Here is a 24,997-nt window from a genome sequence, read left to right on the forward strand (position 1 = left end):
ATGCTGGCTCGCAGCCTGGACGGACGCCACACCTGCCGACCCTGCGCCTGCCCCCTCTCCGTCCCCTCCAATAAGTAAGCCGGTCTGTTCATAATCCTGCAGACGCAAGACTGGGCGTTGGCAAGCGGTGGGTAATCTCTGACAATACTTTCCCCCTGTGTTTCCCGGCCAGCTTCGCAGTGCGCTGTGACAAAGGAGGTGGCCCACTGCGGTGCAAGTGCCAAGAGGGCTACGCTGGACATGTCTGTGAGAGGTCAGTGCTGACGAGGTTTTGAACAACCAATCAAGAAGTTATATAAATCAAACGTCTGTGCACAGTCAATCAAAACTACAGATTACTGACTGAGGTAAGCAGAACCTCATGACAGTATGAAAAGCATTCAAGCAGTCAGCTGAACAAGTTGCGCCTTGTCTGTGGATCATTTTAAGATGCCAAATTTGAAATTCAGAACATATCTATGATAGTAGGGATTGCCTCCACACGGCTCTCAACATGGCGACGGCTGAGCCGGTCGGCTAGAGGCTAACAGCGCAAATGGTGAAAACAGAATTTAGCACCTTTAAAGTCATAATGGAAAACAAAACAAAAACATCCCGTAAGAAATCCTGGCATGCACCGAAAAATCAAAGAGAATCGGTGGATTTTTCATGACCCTGTCCATTGTTACAGGCAGTGGTATTGTCGCTCACCCTGCTGTCTTTCTCATCCAGGTGTGCTCCAGGCTTCTATGGCAACCCCATGGCGATCGGTAATTCCTGTAAGCGATGCGACTGCAACAGCAACTCCGACCCCAACCTGATCTTCAACGAGTGCCACAACGTGACGGGCCACTGCCAGCACTGCTGGGGAAACACCGCCGGCGCCAACTGCGAGAGGTGTGCCCCGGGTTTCTACGGCGACGCCATCAACGCCAAGAACTGCAGAGGTGGGAGCGACGAGTTGACTCGTTCGTCCGAGATATGTTTGATCCGTGCTTGATAGACTCGTGATGTTCAGGGGAGCTTCCATTGCTCAAAAGTTATGCTTCAGTGAAGGTATCGCTGTTACTTAATGTTCTATGGAAGCTGAACAACTCTACTGCTGGCATATAATGTACTTTGTGGTGTGTATGTCATCCTGAAGCCGTTCAGTGGAAAAGATACGACAAGGTGACAAGTCAGGATCAAGGATTACCGCATGCCTCTTTGGAGGCCCTGCAAGTCCTAAAATAACCCTCTCCTTGTGACATCATCTGACCTCTAACGTTCTCATCGTTGAATGTGCCCTGTGTCTGTCGCAGAGTGCGAGTGCAATGAATGCGGCACCTCTTCATGCGACGACAGGAAAGGAATGTGCCACTGCAAGCCGGGTGTCACCGGACGACTCTGTGACCAATGTGAGGTGAGAGGAACCGCGTGACTCTGGTCCTACGTCATTTCTTCTGGGAGACATCCAGGAGGTTAAAGGTTTTTTAACTGCGCGGGTTTTTGTTTTTTTTCATGGTTTTGGCATTCATGCCTATCGGTAATATTAACATTATCGCAGCAATATAGTTAAAAAGAAGATCAATGGGGCAAGAAACACACGATCAGTCAGACAGTTAGCCAAAATGATTTATGGGCATTATTAATTAAGGAGAGAAGACACAGGCTGATTTCCTGATACAAATTTGAATAAGGTTTCTCAACGTGGTGCGCTCACCTGATTTCAATTTCCAAATAAAATAGTACCTATAATTTGGCTAAACAGGTTTGTGACAACCTGTCTGATATAAATAAGACCCGGAATCCTCCTTTAATTGATGCACAATGTTTCTGAATGAACATGAGCAGCCAGATACCGGACTCTAACAGTGTTGTTTCACTCGTGTAATCTAGGAGGGCTACTTTGGTTTCTCCAGCTGTCAGGGCTGCCGGAGGTGCGAATGTGGGCCAGCTTCCATTCGCTCCACCTGCCATCCCCTCACCCACAGCTGTCCGTGCCGCCCGGGGGCCGGAGGTCGTTACTGCGAGCGCTGCCTCCCAGGCTACTGGGACTACAGCCCCGCCGGCTGCCAGAGTAAGTTATCCGTCCGTCATACAGCATGTCAAATCGTGAAAAAAATAAAAGAGCATTTGCCAAAACATTCAATGCAGATAACACTCCCAGAGGAAAAGGCTGCGTTGAGTGCTCATGTTCCCACACCCTACTACCACAGTAGTGCGCATGATGTCAGAGCAGCATCTGCCGAGAGCGGCGACCCTGTGGCCGGAGACTCTCTGCTGAGAGCTAGCTGACATCACCATGCGGCCCGAATCTATATACGCACACATACGCACACACAGCTGCAAACACAATCCCACACAAGAGACGCCACAAGACAGATGTGCGGCCTCAAGCCAAATTCCCATCTGTGGGTCTTTACATACTGTATGCTTGATAACTGCACTGACCTGTTTCCAGCTGATCAAAAACGTAGGTTTTCTGGCTTACACTCGATGATGAAGTGCATCTGTTTTTTTGGGTGGGGGTTTCACAGAGTGTGACTGTGAGAGCGGCCACTGTGATATGCACACAGGAGAGTGCCTGCCAGAGGCTGCAACAGTCAACCTGTGCAACATCAGTAAGTGGACTTAACAACCCGTAGCAGAGACTCCACTGCAGCATTTTGGAAAAGAGCAAAAGACAAAAACTGTTTGAAGTTATAGCATAATTGCAACTCTGCTGTAATGCATTTCTCTTTGGTTTTTAGGTTGCGATGAGTGCATTTGGCATCTGATCGGGGACTTGCGGGTGTCCAATAAAACGCTGGACCAGCTGAAAGTCGCAGTGCTGAACATCTCCACCGGCGCTGCTGCCAACGACAGGCTCAAATACTACAACTATACCGCTCAACAACTGCAGGTACGGACACACGTGGAAGAACAAATGCAGATGTAAATGCAAGAAAAATACAACATGCATTAAAAGACAAGTTAAGCATGCAGCTGTTTTTAGCAAACCAGCTCTGACTGTACATTACCTCCCCAGCACTAAATGAGAGACAATGTTAGCGACTAGCTAGTGGAGCTACGCACAGATGCACAGATCAGCAGTGTAACAGTGTAACTTTCCTTTTCCTTGACATGTACTTTACACCACAATGAGCCGGTCTGATGAATGATTTCATCTGCTTTGCTGTTAGGCTCAGTTTCAAGGCTGGAGAAACAGGTCCTCTCTGAAGCCCCAGACTGGGGAGCTGGAGAAGGTCACAGACACCGTGGTGGTGGACATCAAACAGCTGGGAGAGTCGGTGAGCAAAGCCATCATCTTTCATTTAAATCACTTCAACCATTTAAGTGAAGTTTCTGGAATTTAAAAGGCTAAAGAAGTTTAACCATTGTGCATTTTATCGATTTTTCAATCACTTTGCATGTATAAATGCATATGGTATATATTTTGGTAGGGTGTCAGGTTTTGTTTTGGAAGAAGGGGGTGGGGGAGTCCAAACCCCACTCTTATAATAAGTCTATAGTAAACATTGTTGCCAATATACAGACACTCAATGTCCCAATTGAAAACACATCAAAAATCTATTTTGATCACACAGCCATGACAGTATAAAATCATGCGTTCTATGATATCAGGCTTTCAATCCAGAGCCCCGGCTTCAAAATTGTAGTTTTGAAGCATTTTCTCTTGTTTGCCCTAGAGCGGTGAATACATGCTATTTCCTAGTTTCCATTAGAGGCATTGCTGCTGTATTATGGAGCATTGTTTGATGGAATGGGTCAAAATAATTGTTGTTGCTAATCATTGACATATCTTAGACTGCAAAAAATAATCCCATTTAATATACAGAAAATAATTTAGTTTTGTGGTTTTTTTCATATAAAAAACCAAGAGTGGCATTATGTAAACAAACTGGTATTTAAAGGGATGAAAATCTTAAAATGAATGAATGTGTTGTAGTTGTGACCAGGGCTGATGGTTCAGATTTACCTCTGTGAAAGTGGAACATAATGTTCGTACATGCAGCTTTATAGCAGTTTTAGGACATCAGAGCAACTTCTCAGTGTTATTTGCCCCATTGAAATACATTTTGCATCAGTTCTTACCTTGTGCATCAGATTAACTACTGTACTGTACTCATAATTCCACTAAAGTTGCTTCAAACTGCTTTTCCTCATATCCATACCCTTCTATACATTATGCCAATCAGATCCGATGCATAATTTACACAACATAACATAGCCGAGTAGTGACTTCACCCGCTGATCGATGTGTCATTGATTAGTTTGTGTGGTGGTTTTCCAGGAGAGTGTGGTGAAGACTCTGGGGAACAAGCTGGATACCGACACGCTGGAGACCTTGACCCTGGCTGAGCTGCTCAGCATAAACCTCACTGACCTCAACCTACGCATTGAAGGTACCAAGCGGCTCTGGTCTTTTAGTCCTATTAGTGTCTCATGCGTTGTCTGCAATCATGAAGTTGTCCTACTGGAGAGAATTAAAAAGTTACTGACTTGTCTTTGGGAGTTGATTTTGCAGGGTGCATACAGTCATTTTAAACACATTATAGTGCATGGCCTTAAGTGCATAACGCAAGCGCAATCAGGGCGGACCAACTCCAGCTTTGCTAGTTAAATGGCGCAATCTGAGAATCAGATTAGATAAAATGTTTGGATCACACGAGTTAGAAACAATCCTACTCAGGCACCACTGGAATATCATTCTACAAATAGTATGATACTAATAATATTAGCTGATTTTTATCTGCAACTATGCAGAAATACTGAACCTGGAAGTAGCCTAAGTCTACACTCGCACACAGAGGGGTTTACGAAAGGGGTCTACGTGAGGTGTAAAAACATTTTCACCATAAATTGGTGCATGAAATGTCCCCAGAATGCAGGAAATGGAGAGTTTGACCCTCAAAATATCCATTGTGAACCTGCCTTACTATCTGAATAATGTGCCATTTAAATAGCAGGACAATGCTGTGCACATTGACTTTAGACTACGTTTTTATAGGTCAAAGGCACAATCTCTTTCTGCTGCCTCAAGATAGCAATGTGCCAACAAAGCTCCTGACCACACCTCATTTTAAGACCATGGGTGCAAGTATATTTGCTACTTTTACAACGTGAAAAAAACAACTGCAACCGTCTGAAACTAGCAGGGACAGTTTGCGCTGGGTGTAAGATAGGGCCCTAAATATACAGTCTCTTAAGTGTGCTGAATTTTATAAAACCATTTGACCTCTTAGTCTGCACTTGCAATCTGGGTCACTTACATATGTATTTAGGTTCCTAACTCATATGTGTGTGTGTTAACGTTTGTGCACAGAGATGATCCATGACTGGGAGCTGTACAGTGTTCACCAGGATGTGGATCCAGAGGCGGCCAGGCGGAACACTGAGCAGGCCCAGGGAATGGTGACCTGGATGAGGACACTGGATCTGTCCCCACGGGAGCCCATCGCCACTGACGAGTCCACGGAAGCCCATGACTGTGAGGAGATATTTACGGCAGTTCTCAAAATGACCAGAGAGCAAACGCAGGCAGAGACAGGCTCAACATACTGATTATTTTATCTTATGGCAATGAGTCGCACTCACGAAATTGTATCAAAATAACAGAGCGCTAGTTTGAATATGGACGGTGGGGACATGTCCCTAACAATATTTTGGGAGGACAGAATTATCCCTACCAATGCCCTCCCAGAGGCTACTGTACGTCTGAGAGGCAAACTAGCATGCTGGCATTTGATTGGCTAAAAGTAAGGGTCTATCTGAAAGCTCACGTCACGTGCAAATATCGTACCTAGTGCCAGACGTGGAGGAGGCGAGAGCTGATGAGTGTGCTTCAGTTATTCTGACTTTAAGTGAAAGGGTTTATACATTAGTTCAAATGAATGAATGTATCACTGAGGTGAATAGGTCCCACATGCACATTTAAAGAGGTTACTTCCCCAAAGAAAAGACACAAAAGAGAAGAGAAGAGTAAATCATGCCTACATTTGGGCTGACTCAACAGAGATAACGTTAAACGATCTTTAAATTGTCACCCGCCGCCTGTATTTGGTGTCACATTAATCAAGACATTTCCACCATAAATTGGTGCATTAAAATTGATACCCAAAATGTCCTTGTGGAGAACCCCCACAGTAACAGTAACACAACCAATTAGCACTTAAAATAAATTACAGCAGACCAAACTAGTAAAACTAGTAGTTAGTCGTTGAAATTCATTCATGCCTCGTGTTTCCGGGTTGTGTTTCCAGTGCTGAGGCGTACCCGTCAGTTGGAGAAGAAGTTGATGGTCACAGACGGCCGCCTCCCACCTGTCAAGGAGATCCTGTCCCGCTTCTCCGCCAAGCTGTCGGACGCTCAGGGCTTTCTGCAGAAAGCAGCCGGCACCGTCCAGGAGACGGAGGACATGAACAGAGCCAGCACCCTCAAATTCCGGAGGAATGAGGTGATTTCCCATGACCACCCCATCAGGCTCCTGCTGAGCACTACTCCCCTCTCTCATCTCTCCTCCAACACTCTGTCTTTCTGCATCTGTCAGTATGGACGGATGCATTAGTAGACAGTCCTGCTAAAGAGCCCACAGTCGTTCCTCCCCCCGTCGTAAGGTAGCGTGTTGGCACGGAGTTCCTCCTCTAAGTGCCGTCTGCTTTATCTCCTCTCACAATGTTACAAACAATGTTGAGTTGCGCTCAATCACAACGAGGCACCTCCCTGGCCTGAAAAGACACAAGTAGAGCTTGTCCTTAAAGGCCGAGAGAGAGAGAGAGAGAGAGAGAGAGAGAGAGAGAGAGAGAGAGAGAGAGAGAGAGAGAGAGAGAGAGCTCTGCTTGTTGTCTGCCAGGCATGTCAGAGAAGTCTATTACTGGTGGTATTTAAGTGCCGAGAACAGAAACACAAAACCATCTGTGGGAGCTTTGGGCTGTTACATTAGGAGGAGGCCCGCACAGGGGGAGCAGCAATGCCGCAATACAATTAGTTTTCCCCATGATAGAATCCAGAGCCTACATACAGAAAATGACTTTATTCCCTTGTGATACAGAAGAATCATTACTGTACAGAGAAGATTCATCTTATCCCAACTCCGAGGGTGAAAACCAAAACGCTGAAAGGTTTTTACACTGCTCAGCAAACGTTCTTCAGTATATAGTGCTGTATACTATATATCAAATAGATACAGCATATAGAAAGATATGTAGTCGTGCATTCACGCAGATTGGAAAAATTTGGGGTTCAGCCCAAATCTATTGGGGTTTGAGGCCCCCCCCCCATGGTTAATTTGTTTCCCATTAACGGCAGCTCTATGCACTATTTTTCAAGCCATGCCTACAAATCTGTACTTCACTTTGGAAAAACATCATAGTTGCCAAAGAAAAAAAGTAAATCATCCTGTAGATGCTCCATCCTACTTTGTATCTAATTTGTATCCAACTGTCTTCCATCATTCAGAACACAACAAATGTTGAGATTGTCACTCCTGCTCCCTAAAAACAAGCAAAGATTGTCCGATGTTACCATTTTTAAGTTACATAAACATACATACGCAGGCTGGGAATCTGGCATAAACAGCATTGCTAATCTGGAGACCTATTTTTGTCATACTATGCTGGAGTAGAGTTCACAGAATGAATGTTAAACTGACAAATCTTCTCCATTTGAATCCATGCATGATATTCTGCCATAATTGCAAATCCCCAACTAATAAAGTAAATTTTGTCTTCACAATTGACGTAATACAGTTGAATAGTAGGCCAACAGCAGAATAGTTACTTAATTATCTTACTTACTTTTGGGAATAACGTAGTATTAGTAGTAGTAGTAGTAGTAGTAGTAGTAGTAGTAGTAGTAGCGCAGAACAAACCCGTCAGGGTGGACATAAATGGAAATATTTCCCCAGCCCTGTGTTTGTGTATTTTTAGTTGCGTGAGTGTAATCAGGAGTGGGGATCTCCATGATCAGGGTCCCTGCTGTAAATCAATGCCGTGAATGGTGCACTAACCAAACATGGAGCCTCTACTAATCCGGGGTTCCTCCTAGCTTCAGCACAGACCGGTAGACACCAGCTGCACAGTGTGCACACTGCCGGCTTTCCACTACACGGCCAATCAAACGATCACACCCTTGTGCCATACTCTGTCATGCAGTCACATTAAAGGTGGGGTGTGGGTACTGTAATCTATTATCTCCAACAACCACATGAAATTAGTATTAAGCACGATATAATAGTAAGCACTATAAAAGCTACTTAACCTATATCTGGGCAGTTATATCTTTTATTTATTTATTAAGAGAGGGACCAAACATGCAACAAAAGTCCCAGACTGGAATAGAATTGAGGACGTTACGGTTGTATTGTTAACTAGGCCACTAAGACGCTCCAATATCACAGTTTTTCCACTTGGGAATTAATTAGTAATACAAGTAAAATGTTAGCCCACAAATCAGCAGAAAAAAGTTAAATACAAACTTAAATTTGAAGCTACAATCCCATACAACTGCATTCTCAATTACGAGTCAAGGGAACCGTATTTTCTCACGGATTACGGTCGCAGTTTTAAACACGTGATTAGCGTGGTCAATTTAATCAAATCAAAACAAAAATGCAACAAAACTACTTGGTTGGATTTAGTAATGGTTTGGCTTAAAATAAGTACGTCTGTTATGTTATTTAAGTAACGGACGTAAATTACAATAAGTAAATGTTGACTTTTGGTTCCACACGGGACATGAACGACAGTCTCCTGGGTGAAAGTCCTGTGTCTGTTTGACCCACCCGGACCTCGTCCCTGCACGGACTTCTGCAGACTATGATTAGAAACGTATTCGTGAAACATCAAAAACAAAACGTCATTTGGGAGAAAATACGTTTCCTTCGGAACAGAATTGACAATGTTGTTTAATTGCATGGGAACGTACTTTATAGGAGACCAGGCTGGTGTGTTGAATAAGGAGCTGGAACCAGGAGGTGATTAGCCTAGCTTAGCATAAAGACTGGAAGCAGGCTAGCCAGGCTAGCTATTTCACATTGCTTCCAGTCTTCATGCTAAGCTAAGCTAATCGCCTCTCAGCTCTAGCTCCAAACTTAACACACAGGTGTTAGAGTGACATCGATCTTCTTATCTCACTCTCAGCAAGAAACCGGAAAAAGTGTTTTTGCCTAAATGACAAGAATAAAAGATAGACAAAGATAGTGTTTCAAGGTGGTCAAGGCCCTAAACTTGTATTTGCAACGTGGAGATCCCCCTTCTCATTTCATATGGATCTCTAGTGTATCCTAGTTCTGAAGCTTGAATTGTGGCTACATTTGATCATGTTTATTTCCTTGTGTCACCAGGCGAAGCAGCAGATGCTGACAGAGGACCACGCCGCTGTCAACGATACGCTGGGAATAGCCAGCGGCTCCATCTCTGAAACAGAGAGGACAGTGGCTGAGGTGGATGCCATGGTGCAGGTGAGGCCTACATGACTGCGAGGACCTATGACGGTCAGGAGGGACCCATTGTGGTCTCATAAGCAGAGGTCGGTTGTTAAAATGGAAAAAATCTCTGGGTTCCTGCTGTCCAAAGATGCTCAGGTTTTCTTTATGGCTCACTGAGTGGGGAGGGGGGTTATGTTTCATAATCTAATAGACTGAGATATAGGGCCACAGTATCTCAGAGATTGCATTGAATTTATTCATGAAATGGATTCCTGAGACGCAGCCCTCTCAGTATCTAAAACTAGCCAATTTGATTTGGAAGCAATTTGTGGATGCCAGAGATTGAATAAGCTGTGTTCTCAAACAGCTCTGCCTTTTCAGTCAAGTACCTCTGTATTGAGTTACTCTGTGAATTACAATCATCCTGAGGTAACAATGTTAGCTTGGCTCTAAAGTAAAAAAAAAAATCACTTTCTGAGGATGTAACTAAGAAAAGCACCTCTACAGAGATCATTGGGGATTGTAAGAATGGGACATGAATGCAAAACGGTGGAACGTCCTTGTAAATAAATGAGTAAATGACATGTCTATGTGTTCGTGTGTTTGCACATGTACGTCTGCACAGAATGTGACCATGTACCATGCGCCGATCGATGGCGCCAGCCAAAGGCTGACGGAGAAGACCGAGCGTCTCTCGCTGGCTGACAGAGATCTGGTGCAGAGGGCCGACGAGCACGCCAACGAGCTGGACAGACAGGCCAATGACTTGGAGGAGTGAGACACCCTTCTGAGCTCAGCTTATTAGTTACAAATAATCAGACCCATGGAAAGAGCAAAGGCAACAAAGCATTAGTCCATCTCTCAAGACTTCTCTGTCCTGTCTGTGGCACTGGAAAATGTAAACCTTTGAAAATGAAATATAGGTTCAAGTTTAATTTTTTTCTTTTTTAAAAAGAAAGCTCAGTAAAACTCTAAAACTGGTCACTGTACTTTTTAGAAATCTGCATAAAGTGCATTTGAGGGGGGGCTATTTTCAGGTGCAAATTACGACACCTTCCATGCAATAGTTAGTATTTATACATTTAAATATATATAAGTATCGATTCAAAGTAAACAGTGTGTTAATGGTAATGATGGAACATACACCCAGTTCAGCAATATCTGTGTTCCCATTGACATATTTTTACATGCATTTTAAAGTATTGTATTAGAAAAGCTATATGGAAATGTGATAAAACTTCCTCAAAACGGACAACATGGCCAATACTGGCTGACATGAAAGAACGATTAAAACTTGGAAGAGTGTTGTTTTGTACCCGGTTCCCGGGTCTGTCAATATGAGCGACCCCTTTCACCTATAGTCATTTGATCCATTGTTAATATAAAAATATTGATCGGTGCGGCTTTAATTTAATATGATTTCCATGAGCACTGGGGATTTTTGATGCTGTTATACACAATACAGAAACACTCGGGTTAGACTGCAACATCTATCACCCTGTGTCCACCAGGGATCTGAGAGAGAGTGACGCCAATGGCTTTGTGCAGAAAGCCATAAGTGCCGCCAACGTCTACAACAACATAGTGAAATACACCGACGACGCCAACATCACCTCGCTCACCACCCTCAGCTTATCCCAACGAGTTGAAGACGTATGTTGTATCGCAGAAATACGAAGTACACATCCACTGTAATACCTGTCAATTCCGCCGCTTTGTTTTAATATGTTCTGTGTTTCAGGCCACCGCCGGGATCAATATGCAGCTTGGGCACCTGGTAACGCAGAGCGACAACGTTTTCAAGGAGTCTGTTTCATTACATTCTGAACAAAAAGGTATGGGGCTGTCACAGAATGAGATATCTGTCTCTTTTTTCCATTGTTAATGTATCCAAAGTCCCTTTGACTTTTACCATATCCCCCTCCAACAGAGGTTGAAGTTGAGGTGATTGACAAGCTGAAATACATCGAGGAGACCAAAGAGACCATGGATAAAAACACCAAGAAACTTTCAGAATTAGCGGAGGATATCAGTGGAATTCATGCAGGTAAGACAATACTTTGCTGTCAAACCCACGGATGGATGAGAAAATCTAATTTCCTATCTGTGTGTGCATTGCAAAGAAGAGTCAGCGGTGTGCTTAGCCTAGCTTAGCACAAACACTGGAGGGAGATGGAAACTGCAAGTGTAGTTCCTGTTAGACTTCTCTTTCTTTGTTTGAATTATTAAAGGGTTGTTTCACCAGCACGTTCTTACTCCCAACTTGTCAAACACCGACCCTTCAGTCAGTGGCACTATGACGCTCTAGGTACCCCGCTAGCTTTTCAAAATAAACTTCCAACGTTGGTTTACTTGGTTTTTAGGAAAACATCGCAGTTTGGGCTAAAATAAGTGTGTTTGTTACGTAACTGGCATTAGTTGACGTAAGAAAAATCAACAATATCAGACACGAACAATGGTCTGAAAGTCATGTGTTTGTTTGACACAACCACCCTACCCTCCAACCCGCCCTACGCGGCCTAACTTTATACTAGTTACTCTGAGCGTCTAATACTGACGTTGATGGGATTACATTGGAGTTAGTTCAAGTTGACCATTTTAAACATTGGGTTTTAATGACAGCAGGTCACCTTTCCTATAGGCCCATCAACTAAATAAAGTAGACCTTGACATAGAGTATCATAATTTACTCTCTGTCACCCTCTGCCTCCATTCCAGACAGAACACCACAGCGACTGGAGTTTACCTTGAACGTGGCTGAGGGGACTCTCAACCGCTCGGCAGAGGTCCTTCAAACCATCAACCCCATCAGCACCAAGGTGGAGGAGTGGGCCAACAACATGAGAAACAAGGAATACTCCACAACTGATTATGAGCAGGCCGTCATGTCTGCCGGGGAAGCAGGTATCATTACTGCTGCAACACGAACATATCTTGGATATTTTAAAGATCCTCATTAGGAAATCACCATTAAACAGTGACTTAAAAATGTATTAACCCTGTTTGGAATGCCACGTTTGTGTTCAGTTTCCTAAATTGTTTTGTACATTTTATCCCGTTTAAATTATCTTGTTTTCCTCTCGTTCAATGTACTTTTTAGTGGAGAACCTGAATGTACTCGTTCCCAAGCTGCTGGACAGGCTGAAGATGGTCGAGGAGAAGAAGCCTGTCAACAACGTGACCACCAACATCCTGAGGATCAGAGAGCTTATAGCTCAAGCCAGGAGTGTGGCCAAGAAAGTGAGTTCATCATTCGGAACATGCCTACAATACGGTCAATTCAGGATCAAGGGGTGTAGTGCTATTTGTTTAAGTTAAAGAGAGCACCTGGCTCGTTTTGAAGGCTATGTTCCCACTGCTCATACTGTGGCAGGTTTACATACATTAGTCAACTATAAGTGACCACGCGATCAAATGTTAGACGGACTTTATGAATAGTTTCATCATGTTGAGAATATTACGCGGCAGTTAGCCAAACATCTGGCTAAATAGTATAAGGCGGTACCATGGATGTATCAGGTTGTAATAAGCATGGCATTAAGAAATATATGCAAAGGAAAACCAATAGTTTGTGTTTTGATTTATTGTATTTACTTACCTTGCCAAGCAACCTAGCTTCGGCTGTGCCCTAATCTTCTTTCTGGATAATATATTTGTGAAATTAGAATAGGTGAACTTCCTGCTATTTACCGCCAGAGACTACACTAATCACCTATTATTTCCTTGAAATATTAAAAGAAAAACATGTATTGCATTTCCCATTCAAAGCCATCAGCCAGCTGTCACCAAGTGCATATAGAAATCTGATCACCACGGCGTGGATTGTAGAGGTTGATAAACGTTTGCACTATTCATCAAACAAGCATAGCCTTTGTTAAAATCCAGGGTTATGATCACATCGATAGACAGATATCAGTCCAAAACTTACTCCAAAAAAAGTTAGGAAAGCAAAGCAATGTTTAAGTCAAGCCTGATGTTACGTTATACATAAAAGAAAGGTATTGGTACTGTGACGGAAAAAGTCAGATCAGTGCATCCCTATTTTGAAAACATTACTTTTGCGTTGAAATTTTAAATGTATGGCATTCAAACTGATATTGATGTCACCATAAGCTCTAAGACATTCTGTTTTTTTTCTACCCCAGGTCCAAGTGTCCATGAAATTCAATGGTCAGTCCTCAGTGGAGGTTCATCCTCACAGCAACCTGGAAGACCTGAAGACAGTGACGTCCATCAGCCTGTTCATCAGAGTGGACCCTGACAAGGATCCCATAGAGGACCGTTTCATCTTATACTTGGGAGACAGAAATGTAAGGAATCCAGGGAAAACTATGTGGTTGCTTTGCTATTTGGGGTAATCAGTTACTATAAAACAAATGCATACCAGGATGCTAAGTGGATACAGATGGGAGCCATTAAATCAAGTAAAATCACTTATGGGGAACTACAAGGCATGTACATTTAGCTCCCAACTCTACGCTCTAAGAAATAAACTAGAGCCAATAGGGTTTGTTGGCTTGTCCCCATAGGAGAACCCTTTCAGAGGGTCTAGAACCCAACATAAAGGGCTATACCTAGAGCCATCTGTAAAGGGTTTCGCCCTGAACCCCCTATGGGAGGTTCTACATTGAACACTTCTGTAGTGTAATCGCTCAACCCAGAACCCTCTTCGGAGATTTTGTCCAGAACCTTTCTACCTTCGAAGGGTGCCAACAAGAACCCACCCAGGGAGTTCTACAGAGTAACCTTTTATATACCAAGGATTTCGTCTAGAACCTACCTGGTGGGTTCTACCAAAAACCCTTTTATATTCCAAGGGTTTCATCTACAACCCAAGATACCTCATGATACTAAAGGGTTGCCGATAATTTGGTGCAGCGCAACCCACAACAATCATGGTCCACAGTTGTGCGTGTTCGGGCTGGGAGGATCTTTTAACATCCATGCTTTCAACAATCCTTGAAGAACTATTTTCCAAAAAGGGTTGTTTAGATGAAAAGGGAACCCTTAATGGAACCCTTAGTCTTACAAAGAAACCCTTGAAAAACTCTTTCTTCAAAAAGATGAAATGGTTCTGTGTAAAACCTCAGCCCTTCAGGAAGAACCCTTTTGTAACCCTTATTCCTAGTGGTAAAAAAGTGAACGCCCAGGCCATGCTTGTGTTGAATAGTTGCTACAATAGTTAGCGAGAAGGTTTTAGGGTGAGTACGTGGCCCAGATCTGCTGCTGAAACTTCACAAACTTGCACCCAGAGGCCCATGGCAGAGATGAAAGGCAGAGAGCTCCTTATGGACATGAATAGTTTGTTGTGATCATGGAGGCAGGAATGACGGGCTTCGAAAGCACACAGTTGCCCTTTCAAAAGGTCTCCAAGAGACGCCTGTTACAATAGTGCATGTGTATGCCTTCAAAGTTGGAGTTAATTTGCATAAATACCGTTAGCCCCCACCCACCGGGGCACAGTAACAGTGCAGCTACCCAAAGTGGGGCCTCTCTGTTCTCTTTAACCACACTTCACCCTGGTGATTTCACTGCCACTGAAATCTATGCAGTGGTGTTTGTCTCCAGCTTTTCAGTGTGGAATAATGCCTTCAGCATGAGCACGATAGGTAGCCTCAAATGAAGGATGTTTCTGTTTGTCAAACCATTATATTCCAAGGTTGAATAACATCGAATATGATCATTTCCCTGTTGGGAACTCATACAGCAGTGGTGACCCGTTGTAAAATGACTAAACAAAGGCCATGATGGGAAAATGGAAAGAGTATGAACTCACCTGGAGGTTTTTCTTGCTTTTTTTTGCTCACAGGGCAGGAAAGACTACATGGGACTGGCTATCAAGAATGACAACCTGGTGTACGTGTACAACCTCGGGGGGGAAGATGTTGAGATCCCATTGGGTTCAAAGCCTGTGAGCCAGTGGCCCGCAGTCTTTAACTACGTCAAAGTGGAGAGGTAACACCCGTTAATGAAAGTGTTTGGGCTTTATACAATAATCCCTCGAACAAACTGATTCATCCAATTAACACAAACAAGTGATTAATAGAAGCAAATATTTTCGACCAATTATGATTTGAAGGAATTTTCATTTCAATATGTCAGTGCAATCAACAGAAAATGTCGGCGATTGGATGGTGAACACTTCTGTTCTGGAAACTGCTCATAAACCCCTCTTATTGTGAATATACCTAGGAGCCATACATCCTCTGCACAAGGCCTTTAGTTTGTGGTTGTAAAGTTTCATGAGGCTGTGATTATCCCAAAGGTCACTACAGGTCATTCTACCCGCTCCTGGATACCCATGAAACCCATTTTCATCAACATATCTTGAGGCGAGAGGCCAAGCCAGTTTTACCCTACACAAAATGTACCAATAAATGCCTTAGGTCATGTAGTAATACATAATGCAAGTATTTCCCCCCCCCCCCTAGCTTTCAAACTGAGCCCACTACAGCCTCTGAAAGACAATATGTCAGCAGGTTATGGCCGTTAAAATGACAGTGAGTACTCATGCTCCTTTGTGCACTTTGCTTGCAGGCTGGGCAGACATGGAAAAGTCTTCCTGACCATCCCCAGCCAGAGCTCCACCGACGAGCAGAAGTTCATCCAGAAAGGCGAAGCTCCAGGCACTGACTCGCTGTTTGACATCGACCCCAAGGATATAGTGTTCTTTGTTGGTGGTGTCCCAGCAGATGTCAGGGTAATGCCTTCAAGCATTCCTTACACACAAATCCTTATTTAATCATCTGTTTTTTCCTAAATGATGACTTGTATTTCTTTTAATTTTAATCAACCAGCTTCCACCTCCTCTGAGTCTAGCTCCTTTTGTGGGCTGCATCGAGTTGGGTTCGCTGAACAACGACGTGATCAGTCTTTACAATTTCAAAGAGGCTCACAAGATGGATGTCGTTACATCAGCGCCGTGCTCCAGGTACAGTACACATTTGCACGACTAGGGCCCTCGAGCAAAAATGTGCTGTTGGGCCCCTACTGACCCCATCCTTGTTACCTACCTACTCTGTACATTGTGTATGTGCCCTGCCACCTCCACATTCCAAGTACAGTGCACACAGCAGACTTCAGAGGTATCGGCAGCCTGCTACAGCTGTACTCCTTCTGTTCCTACCTTTCACAATAAAAGAGATAAGAGGAAACTGACAAGATAGCGTGCAATACGATAAAATAGCTTACAGTAGCTAACCCCAGACAGTGGAAATGACGGTGGAACAACCTGGTTTAATATTAACTGTGGAAACTCTACCCGTCAAAAGAGCCCCTTTGATGGCGGAGGCAAAGAAGGCGAAGAGGGAACGTGATGAAAGACATTCTTTGCCACTTTCAGCCATTAAAACTAAATGTTGCTGCTCCATTGATACTGTACTTTAGTGACGCAGACTCCCTAACAAATTAGCTTTCCATCAAATTAACAAAACCAATTGACATTTAGAAAACCTGCCACTTTCCCCCGTAGGAGCTGTCTATTTTTCCCATTTGGTAAAGCACCCTTCTCATTTGATACTTTCTTTCCGGTTGAATTACAAATGATACATCCCGAAACGAGATGTTGACACATTCTGCATTCTGAATACATCACACAGAGTGTTTGGAAATACCATTCCTCCTTCTGCTCTCAGGTACAAGTTGGCATTTTCCCAGAGTCGTGTTGCCAGCTACCTGTTTGACGGAACGGGCTACGCACTCATCAACAATATCGAGAGGAGGGGCAGATTTGGTGTTGTCACAAGATTTGATATTTCAGTGCGAACTGTCGCAAACAATGGTGTCCTTTTACTCATGGTCAATGGGGTAAGTCTAAAGACTCTTGAAATGTGCTTCAATCTTTAACCTCTTCAGTACATTTTCGGTCACGCACGGTTGATAGCCGGTATAAAAGATAGCCAAGATACATTAGCTGGCAGAGTATGACACAGACTGCCATTTAGCCTGCAGCCTGAGCTTGTGCACACTGACAAATAACTTGTGTTGTCGAAACATAGTTAGTTTTTCAATGTAACTGAAATGTCACAGGCAAATCCTAATGTATTTTAACGTCTTCTTTTCAGGATAATTTCTTCCTTTTAGAGTTAAAGGATGGCTTCCTGCGCCTAATGTACAACTTTGGCTTCAGCAAAGGGCCACAACTTATGGAGAGTAACTCACCGAAGCTGCAAATAAATGATGCGCGATACCATGAGGTAGATTCCCTCTTCTCATTTAGCCTGTTGGACAATTTCAACTTGAGCTTGTGACTAAGTTATATGTTATTTTTTTTAACTGTCTTGCTGGGCCGTTTGCACAGGTGTCAGTGATCTACCATCAGTCAAAGAAGGTTATCCTACTGCTGGACAAGAGCCACGTCAAATCATTGGAGAATCCAAAAACCACGCTGCCGTTCACTGATATCTACATCGGAGGGGCTCCCTCGAGCATTCTCCAATCCAGGTGAGTCAAATATACTTGCAACCAGACATATTGTTTTCAGCAGGAACTGCATTTACAGTATGTTTCTCGTGTGTAGACGAAAAAAATGAACACCTTTTAGGGCATCACCCTTTGGAAGCCCCAAGTGGCAGCAGAGAGCACCATATTTCATTTTTCCAACTTCTCTGGAGGGGACAGTTGCTCTCTGCTGTCAACAAAGTATTGACATGCATGTAATACCGTATGAAATTGCTATTGCGGATGTGTTTTAGCAATCGGTTGTGTGTTTTTTTGTTTCTTGTGGACTTCTTTTGCCTCCAAAAGGCCAAAAAGTCTATAACTACAGTTTTAAAAAGAAAGATCAGATTTCAAGTTTCAACCTGTGACATTTCATGTTTGTCAAGAGATTTCCTTGTTGCAACTATACCTATGTTTGGGGCAGATAGGTGACTAAATATAAGTAACCACTTTACAATTTGCCAGCATATGAAATATGTCTTATATATAGATAGCGTGACTAGCGCAGCTTAGAAATTCACAATAAGATGGTGACAATATGTGTATCACCACAGGCCTGAGCTGTCTGCTGTCGTAGGCCTGAAAGGCTGTGTGAAAGGTTTCCAGTTCCAGAAAAAAGACTTCAATCTGCTGGAGGAGCCTGGCACCATTGGCATCAGCAGCGGCTGCTCTGAGGAGTCCTTTGTAAGTGCTCCCTCCACCACTTCACACACTGTCAGCAATAATGCACAGCATATATCCCCCGAGGACCAATTTCAAATTCGGATGACGAGAGCAGTCTAACAATCAGTAAAACACACAAACTTTCAGTCTCATTTGAGATCAAATATTCTGTTGTTCTTGTAAAAACAGCTTTCAGACGAGTCAAACGCTGTTGCCATTGGGGGATTACTGAACTGTAAGCTGAACGCAGAGTGAAAGGTAATGGGTGATGAAAGTGCGATGTGTTTTTATCGTGACAGATGTCCCGGAAAGCCTATTTCACCGGAGAGAGCTACCTGGGATCCACAGCAAAGATTTCCCCCTTCGACAGCTTTGAAGGAGGACTCAACTTCAGAACGCTGCAGCCCGGCGGACTCCTGTTCTATCTGAGTGAAGGGGTATACACGCATCTTTGTTTTTATACACAGGGGGGGGACATTTGTTTGTGCAATTTCAAAGGATTTGGGGTCCAAACAAGGATAAGCACAAGTATGATTTAGTCATAAAAAGACCAATCAAGAATTTTACCTGGGATGTCATTGTAATAATTTGTAATAGTGCTGCTATATAATAGCTATTGCCTTATTTTCTCCCACTTCAGTCTGATGAGTTCAGTATCTCTCTGGAGAATGGAGCCGTGGTGCTGAACTCCAGAGGCACTCGAGTTAAATCGCACAAGAAACAATACAATGACGGACGGACACACTTCTTAGTGGCCTCAGTAAACAACCAGAAGTAAGTATTCAACTTGGCAGCTGCAGCGTCCTGCCGACAGCTGCCTTTTGTGAGTGTTGGGCTTTGAGTCCAGCCGTCTCTACATCCTGTTTCCTCTCAAATTAATGATGTTAGACACATGGAGAGTGTTAAACTCTTCTTAGAGCCTCCATGTTCGAAATTGTATTTGAGAGGAATTTTATTTGGTTATAGTATGTTTCGATTTCGTTTATTTGGCCTATACTACAGCAATATAACCATAAGTTTCACAAATAACTAACTGACCGGTTGAACTGTTCACCTTAGGTATTCGCTGTTGGTGGACGACAAGGACAAGCAGGAGAAGAAACGTCCGTCATCTGCCACAAGATCCTCCTCAGGTTCTGCTGTGAAGACCTTCTACTACGGAGGGTCGCCGAGCAGCAGCTTCAAGAACTTCACAGGCTGCATCAGCTACGCCTACATCAACAGGTAGATCCCCACTGAACAGTCACGACAGCCTGAAGTAAGAAGGGATGCAACTGATTTATCCTACAGGTTACACGAGGCCAAATCCTCCCCTTCATATCTCTCCACACTGCAACGCTGAGATCTTTCTAACCTTTATAAAATGTTCCACCTGGAACCACAGAGAACTATTCTATGAGGACAAGTCAAAGAACCCTATATGGTTCTTGGGTCTTTATTGTTTATTGTAGGATTGTTGCTGTTTAGTGTAGGGGATTTACCCTCTATCCCTCCATGGGAGGAAGAGACTCACAAATTAGGCTGTGAGTACTTAAGGACATGGTGTCTGTTGCTATGAAGACATGCTAGTGTGTTGAGAGCTCTCTTACATGTTTAGCACTCTTCTACCTGTATTTCTGTAGACAGGACCGGGACATTGAGCCGGAGGACTTCCAGCGATACACAGAGAAGGTCCAGACGTCCCTGCAGGACTGTCCAGTCCAGCGCCCCCCTGCTGCTCTGCTGTCAAGGCACAGGGAACACACTTCTAGAGCCAAACAGGGCCAATCACAAAAGGTAAAACAAAGAGTGTTGCAAAACTGACTTTCTTGGGGATCTTAATTTAGTTGCTATGATCTGCATCATCCTGACATTCAACAAATACTCCCATAGGTTAGCAGGGAGAAGTCCAGCCTCCCTCTGGGCCTGATGGAACTGAAGAGCGATGACCTGGAGCCATTAGAGCTGAACGACGAGCCATGCTACCTCTCCTCAAGTCCCAGAGCAACCCGCAAAGCCTTCCACTACGGCGGCATCGCCAACAGCAGGCAGCACTACACAGACCTCCCAGACTCCCTCTCCAAGAGGTACGTCAATCGAGGAACACTTTACAAGTAACCTCAAGGTTAAGTGTGTTTCGAAAAGCTCACTCTGCACTCTTTCAAGGGTTTTCTTTTTTGCCTGCACGCATGACTTAATGCGCCTACCACCTTCCAGGTCCCACTTCTCCTTGTCCCTGAAGACCCACTCGTCCTTTGGCCTCATCTTTTATGTATCGGATGTCCAAGAGGACAACTTCATGGCTCTCTTCCTGGCCCACGGGAAGCTTGTGTACACCTTCAACGTAGCAGACCAAAGAGTCAAAATCAGGAGCGAGGAGAAATACAACGACGGAGTGTGGCACAATGTAAGTTCATGAACTTATTCCATCCGTCAATACTGAGTGGATGCATTCAGTTATGTGTCAACAATGTCTACGGTGACGATTACTTCCTCTTCTCCTGCTGAAGGTTGTTTTTATCCGTGATGGGAGTATGGGGCGGTTAATAATTGATGGGCTCACGGTGCTGGAAGACAGAGCTCAGGGAGGAAACGTCTCCTGGCATGTCAGTAGTCCCGTCTACGTCGGGGGAGTTCCTCCAGAGATGGCCCAAAAGAATATTCAGGTATGGATTCAAGTTTATGTGGAAGAGGTTTAACAATTAAAACATACACTGCATGAGTCATTTGAAACACACAGATTTTGTATCACGGTCTGTAGCTTTGAATAAAAGAGTTACCTCTCACAAATTTCTGTAATTTATGAGCAGTATTAATAGATGTTTTTGGCAACCTTTGCAAAAAACTGTACATGCATAAAGGGGAAAAATGAGAGGAGGATTTTCTTTCATTTTGCATTTCGAGGATAAAGTCAAAATTTTAGAATATGCGCTAATGGTAGTTGTAGCATTCTCAACGATTCTACTTCATTTCAACATTTTATTCTTAACATATCGACTTCATTTTCAACAGTAAAACTCTATTTCTACTCTGTTCCCGACATTTCGACTTATTCTCAAAATTTCAACTTTATTCTCAAAATGCTGTTTCAACTTTATTGTCAACAATTCGACTTTATTATGAATCAATAAATAATCTTCCTCCTCTGATTTCTTATGTCTGGCACTAATACTAAAAATTCCACCTTATTCTGGACATTTAGACTTTCTTACATTCTCGAAATGAAAAATTATAAAAAGGATGTGTTTTATTGGTTATGAATTCAAGTTTTTCTTTGTAATCACTTAAATACCCAGCTCCCTGTGAGTTTGAAGAATAACCCCATAATGTTTATCTCACCTTCTGATATGCGTCTCCGCGTGTCTCCCTTCAGAGGAACTCTGCGTACAGCTTCACCGGCTGCCTGAAGAACCTTCAGCTTGACGGACAGTGGCTGTCCTCCGGGGCAGAGACCTTTGGGGTCACCCCGTGCTTCGAGGGACTCTCTGAGGCGGGAACGTACTTCTCAGAGGAAGGAGGATATGTCGTGCTAGGTACATTCTAGTAGTTTGATAATGGGAGACAAAAGGAATTCTACGCTTTGTATGAATGCAAAGATGTCACAGTGTTGATTCTGTGCAATCTTTCTTCCCGTATGTTACATCGGGCAACTGTTTGCGAAATTGAACATCTGTTATTACGCGGCTCATTAGATTCCCTTGTGGAAAAAAGCTCACAAGCCCCGGCTGGTCTCTCACCATCCCTGTGTGCACGGAGAGAGTTCGGTTGGGTGGGGGAACATGATACCCTCGGTGCAACTGTGGTGAAAGTGTGTCTCTGCTGAGAGGGGAGAGCTGAGGATGGGAGGGAGGGGTGGGGAAGGCCCCAAGGGACTTGGGAACCGAAACTGCAGCTGTTGAAGGAGCAGAGTAATTTCACACGTGCGCGCACCGCAGAGAAACCCGGCTGATTAATGTGGCAGAGAGGTGAGGCCCGGAGCGGATGAGGTACCCCAGAACTCACTTCATCTCGCTCGCTCTGCTTCTCCTCCTTCAGATGAAACATTCGACCTGGGGCTGAGGTTTGAGCTGGTGATGGAGGTGCGCCCCCGCGTGACATCGGGGGTCCTGCTGAATGTGCGCACTGCCGAGGGCTACTTTACCATGTACATTCATCAAGGGGCGGTAAGTAAGAAAAGAAACCACATCGTGTTGATCAAACATGCACCTTTCCGTTCAAAAGTATGGATGCAGTGTTGGCGTGTGTCTCCAGGTGGTGGTTCTCGTGAACGATGGGTCGCATGAGTTCTTCACAAAGGTGTCGCCGAGACAGGGTCTGTGTGCCGGCAACTGGCACAGAATCACTGGTGAGAATGTATTAGTTAAAACTACAGTTGGTAACTTTGATAAAAAATTATCAAAAGCTTTTTGTCATATTTGCACAGTATATTTTTATGAAAACACTTCTTTACTTCTAAAGATTTTAATCTTATTGTATCTTATTAATCTTATTGTATTTCAAAATAAACTTTGAAATACAATAATTTTACTTGTAACTGAGACTTCTCACATTGTGGTTTTGCTACTTTTCCTAAATAACGTGTCTGAATACTTTAAATACTATTACTAATGATATTAAAGAGTCTAAATACTCTTAATAGTAACCCACAGTTATTTGGATTCATTATATAAACTTGTTTGGATTTATTTTGGCTAAACCGATGCGTTCCATCCTTGCTTGATCTCAGTGATCCGGGACGCCAACGTCGTCCAGCTGGATGTGGACTCTGAGGTCAACCATGTGGTGGGTCCCCTGGACCCCGGCTCCACAAACACCAAGAAGCCAGTGTTCATTGGCGGAGCTCCAGGTGAACCCAGGAAGAGATTTCTGATTTTCCTCCGTTGTACTCGTCTATCATCACATCTCTCTAAACGTGCTACGCACTCTTCCTTCCTCAGATCTTTTCCTCCCAGAGAGCATCGCCACCCAGAAGCCCTACGTGGGCTGCGTGAGGAACCTGACCATCAATCACAGCCGAGTGAGCTTCAGCAAAGCCGTTCTGGTCAGCGGGGCGGTCAGCGTTGGAACCTGTCCCGCAGCGTGAACACTTCCGTCCACACCATCCCCAATACAGCACTGACCAAATACGTTACAAAACGCTCTCTGTCCAACGTAACCATTAAGAGAAGTATCGTCACTGTTTGTCCTTGTTTCTCTCTTCTACTGTCATTTTTTCATTTATTTCTGTATTTTTTAATTTTTTATTTACATGATAATGTCTCATGCCAAGAATACGACCAAATTGTCCCAAATTTGAAAATAACCGGTAAAGATTTATAAGACGAAAGGCTCACAACCATCCTGAGGAACCTACAGTGTGTCCATGATTTAGACTTTTTACATAATATAAAAGATGTTAATGCATTTTATGTTCCACCATCCCACCTTATACTCACAATGACACTTTTGTTTTTGCACAAGCTCATGTTCAAAACTTTTCTTTTTGTACAGTTTTATTTCTGATAAATAAAACATATTTTACATCCATGTACGGGTTTTGATTGCTAAAACGAGGACGTTTCATGTAGTTTTTATGGCCTTTTCGTTGGTTTAGAATCTTTCTTTATGTACAGTTCAAAATATTTGTAAACAATACGTATGTAATTATTTGTAATATTTGTTCTGCAATGGCCAAACTTTTACCCAGGGAATATTCATAGCAAAGTCAGTCCAATGTGTAATGACTTTGTGACAACCTCCAGACTGAGACAGAGAGCGAGTAGCTCCGTTTGTATCCATAAAAGGTTGGTGGATGGATATTATTGGGAAATCTCCTTTTATTTTCCAGCCATGGAGAGAATTTCAGGAAATGCGTTTATCATGATGCTAATAGCTCAATGCTTACGATTAACAGAAGCATAAAACAAGGCTGCCCATTTCCCAATCTCTCCTCAGCGGAAATATTCTTCTAAAGAATTTACATATTGAGCCGTTTAGACTCTAGATTTATTTTCAGAAGCATCTGGTTTACAATTGAACTTGAAAAAAAGGTGGGTTTATGAGTTATACATGACTGCCATCTTGTGGCAGCATACGGTATCCCCATTATATCAATATGATAGGTGTGCATATTACAAAGCATGCTAAATGAAGTGAAACTTTGAATATATGGAACAGCATGGAGGAGCGCCAGTCAAGATGAGACAGGTGATCAATTAGAGATCTTTCTCTTTTCAGGTCATAATTATACAACAAAGATGGAAAGTCTTTCAGCATTCATCCAGCTAAAGACCATCAACAAGTTACACTTTGACATTTGGAAAAGAAAACCTCATTCTATGAAGAAAGCTGCCATTGCAGACGATTAGGAAGGTGATGCTCCACAGGCCATTGACTTTGATTGTGTAAATGGAACCCTTCAAAATCAAATATTACAGCTTTTGGTATTTTTTTATGATTTGTGGTATTGATTGTCTTCTACGTTGTGACTTTTTTGTTCAAAAATTACCTGTAAAATTGTCCTCATTCCCATCACAAGTGGTTGTATTG

At 43.3% G+C, this 24,997-nt stretch overlaps 1 protein-coding gene across 1 annotated transcript; it reads left to right on the forward strand.

The window, feature by feature from the left end:
• lama4 (laminin, alpha 4) lies at positions 1 to 23,989 on the forward strand. The gene is made up of 38 exons (XM_076084071.1): positions 1 to 74; positions 173 to 253; positions 712 to 926; positions 1,281 to 1,381; positions 1,858 to 2,038; positions 2,499 to 2,582; positions 2,712 to 2,863; positions 3,144 to 3,251; positions 4,256 to 4,367; positions 5,288 to 5,452; positions 6,225 to 6,418; positions 9,305 to 9,421; positions 10,014 to 10,162; positions 10,900 to 11,041; positions 11,130 to 11,223; positions 11,319 to 11,435; positions 12,107 to 12,292; positions 12,489 to 12,628; positions 13,534 to 13,698; positions 15,198 to 15,343; positions 15,926 to 16,088; positions 16,186 to 16,319; positions 17,023 to 17,194; positions 17,452 to 17,583; positions 17,688 to 17,830; positions 18,382 to 18,511; positions 18,790 to 18,927; positions 19,131 to 19,264; positions 19,550 to 19,714; positions 20,113 to 20,266; positions 20,363 to 20,556; positions 20,687 to 20,876; positions 20,980 to 21,135; positions 21,843 to 22,002; positions 22,505 to 22,632; positions 22,721 to 22,814; positions 23,196 to 23,315; positions 23,407 to 23,989. Exons 1-38 carry the CDS (start codon positions 1 to 3, stop codon positions 23,550 to 23,552), a joined length of 5,376 nt encoding a protein of 1,791 aa, XP_075940186.1. The 3' UTR covers positions 23,553 to 23,989.
• The last annotated feature ends 1,008 nt before the right edge of the window (positions 23,990 to 24,997 follow it).

Source organism: Anarhichas minor, unplaced genomic scaffold (genome assembly GCF_050575085.1).
Source record: "Anarhichas minor isolate MPS153535 unplaced genomic scaffold, ASM5057508v1 ptg000136l, whole genome shotgun sequence".
Lineage (NCBI taxonomy): Eukaryota > Metazoa > Chordata > Actinopteri > Perciformes > Anarhichadidae > Anarhichas > Anarhichas minor.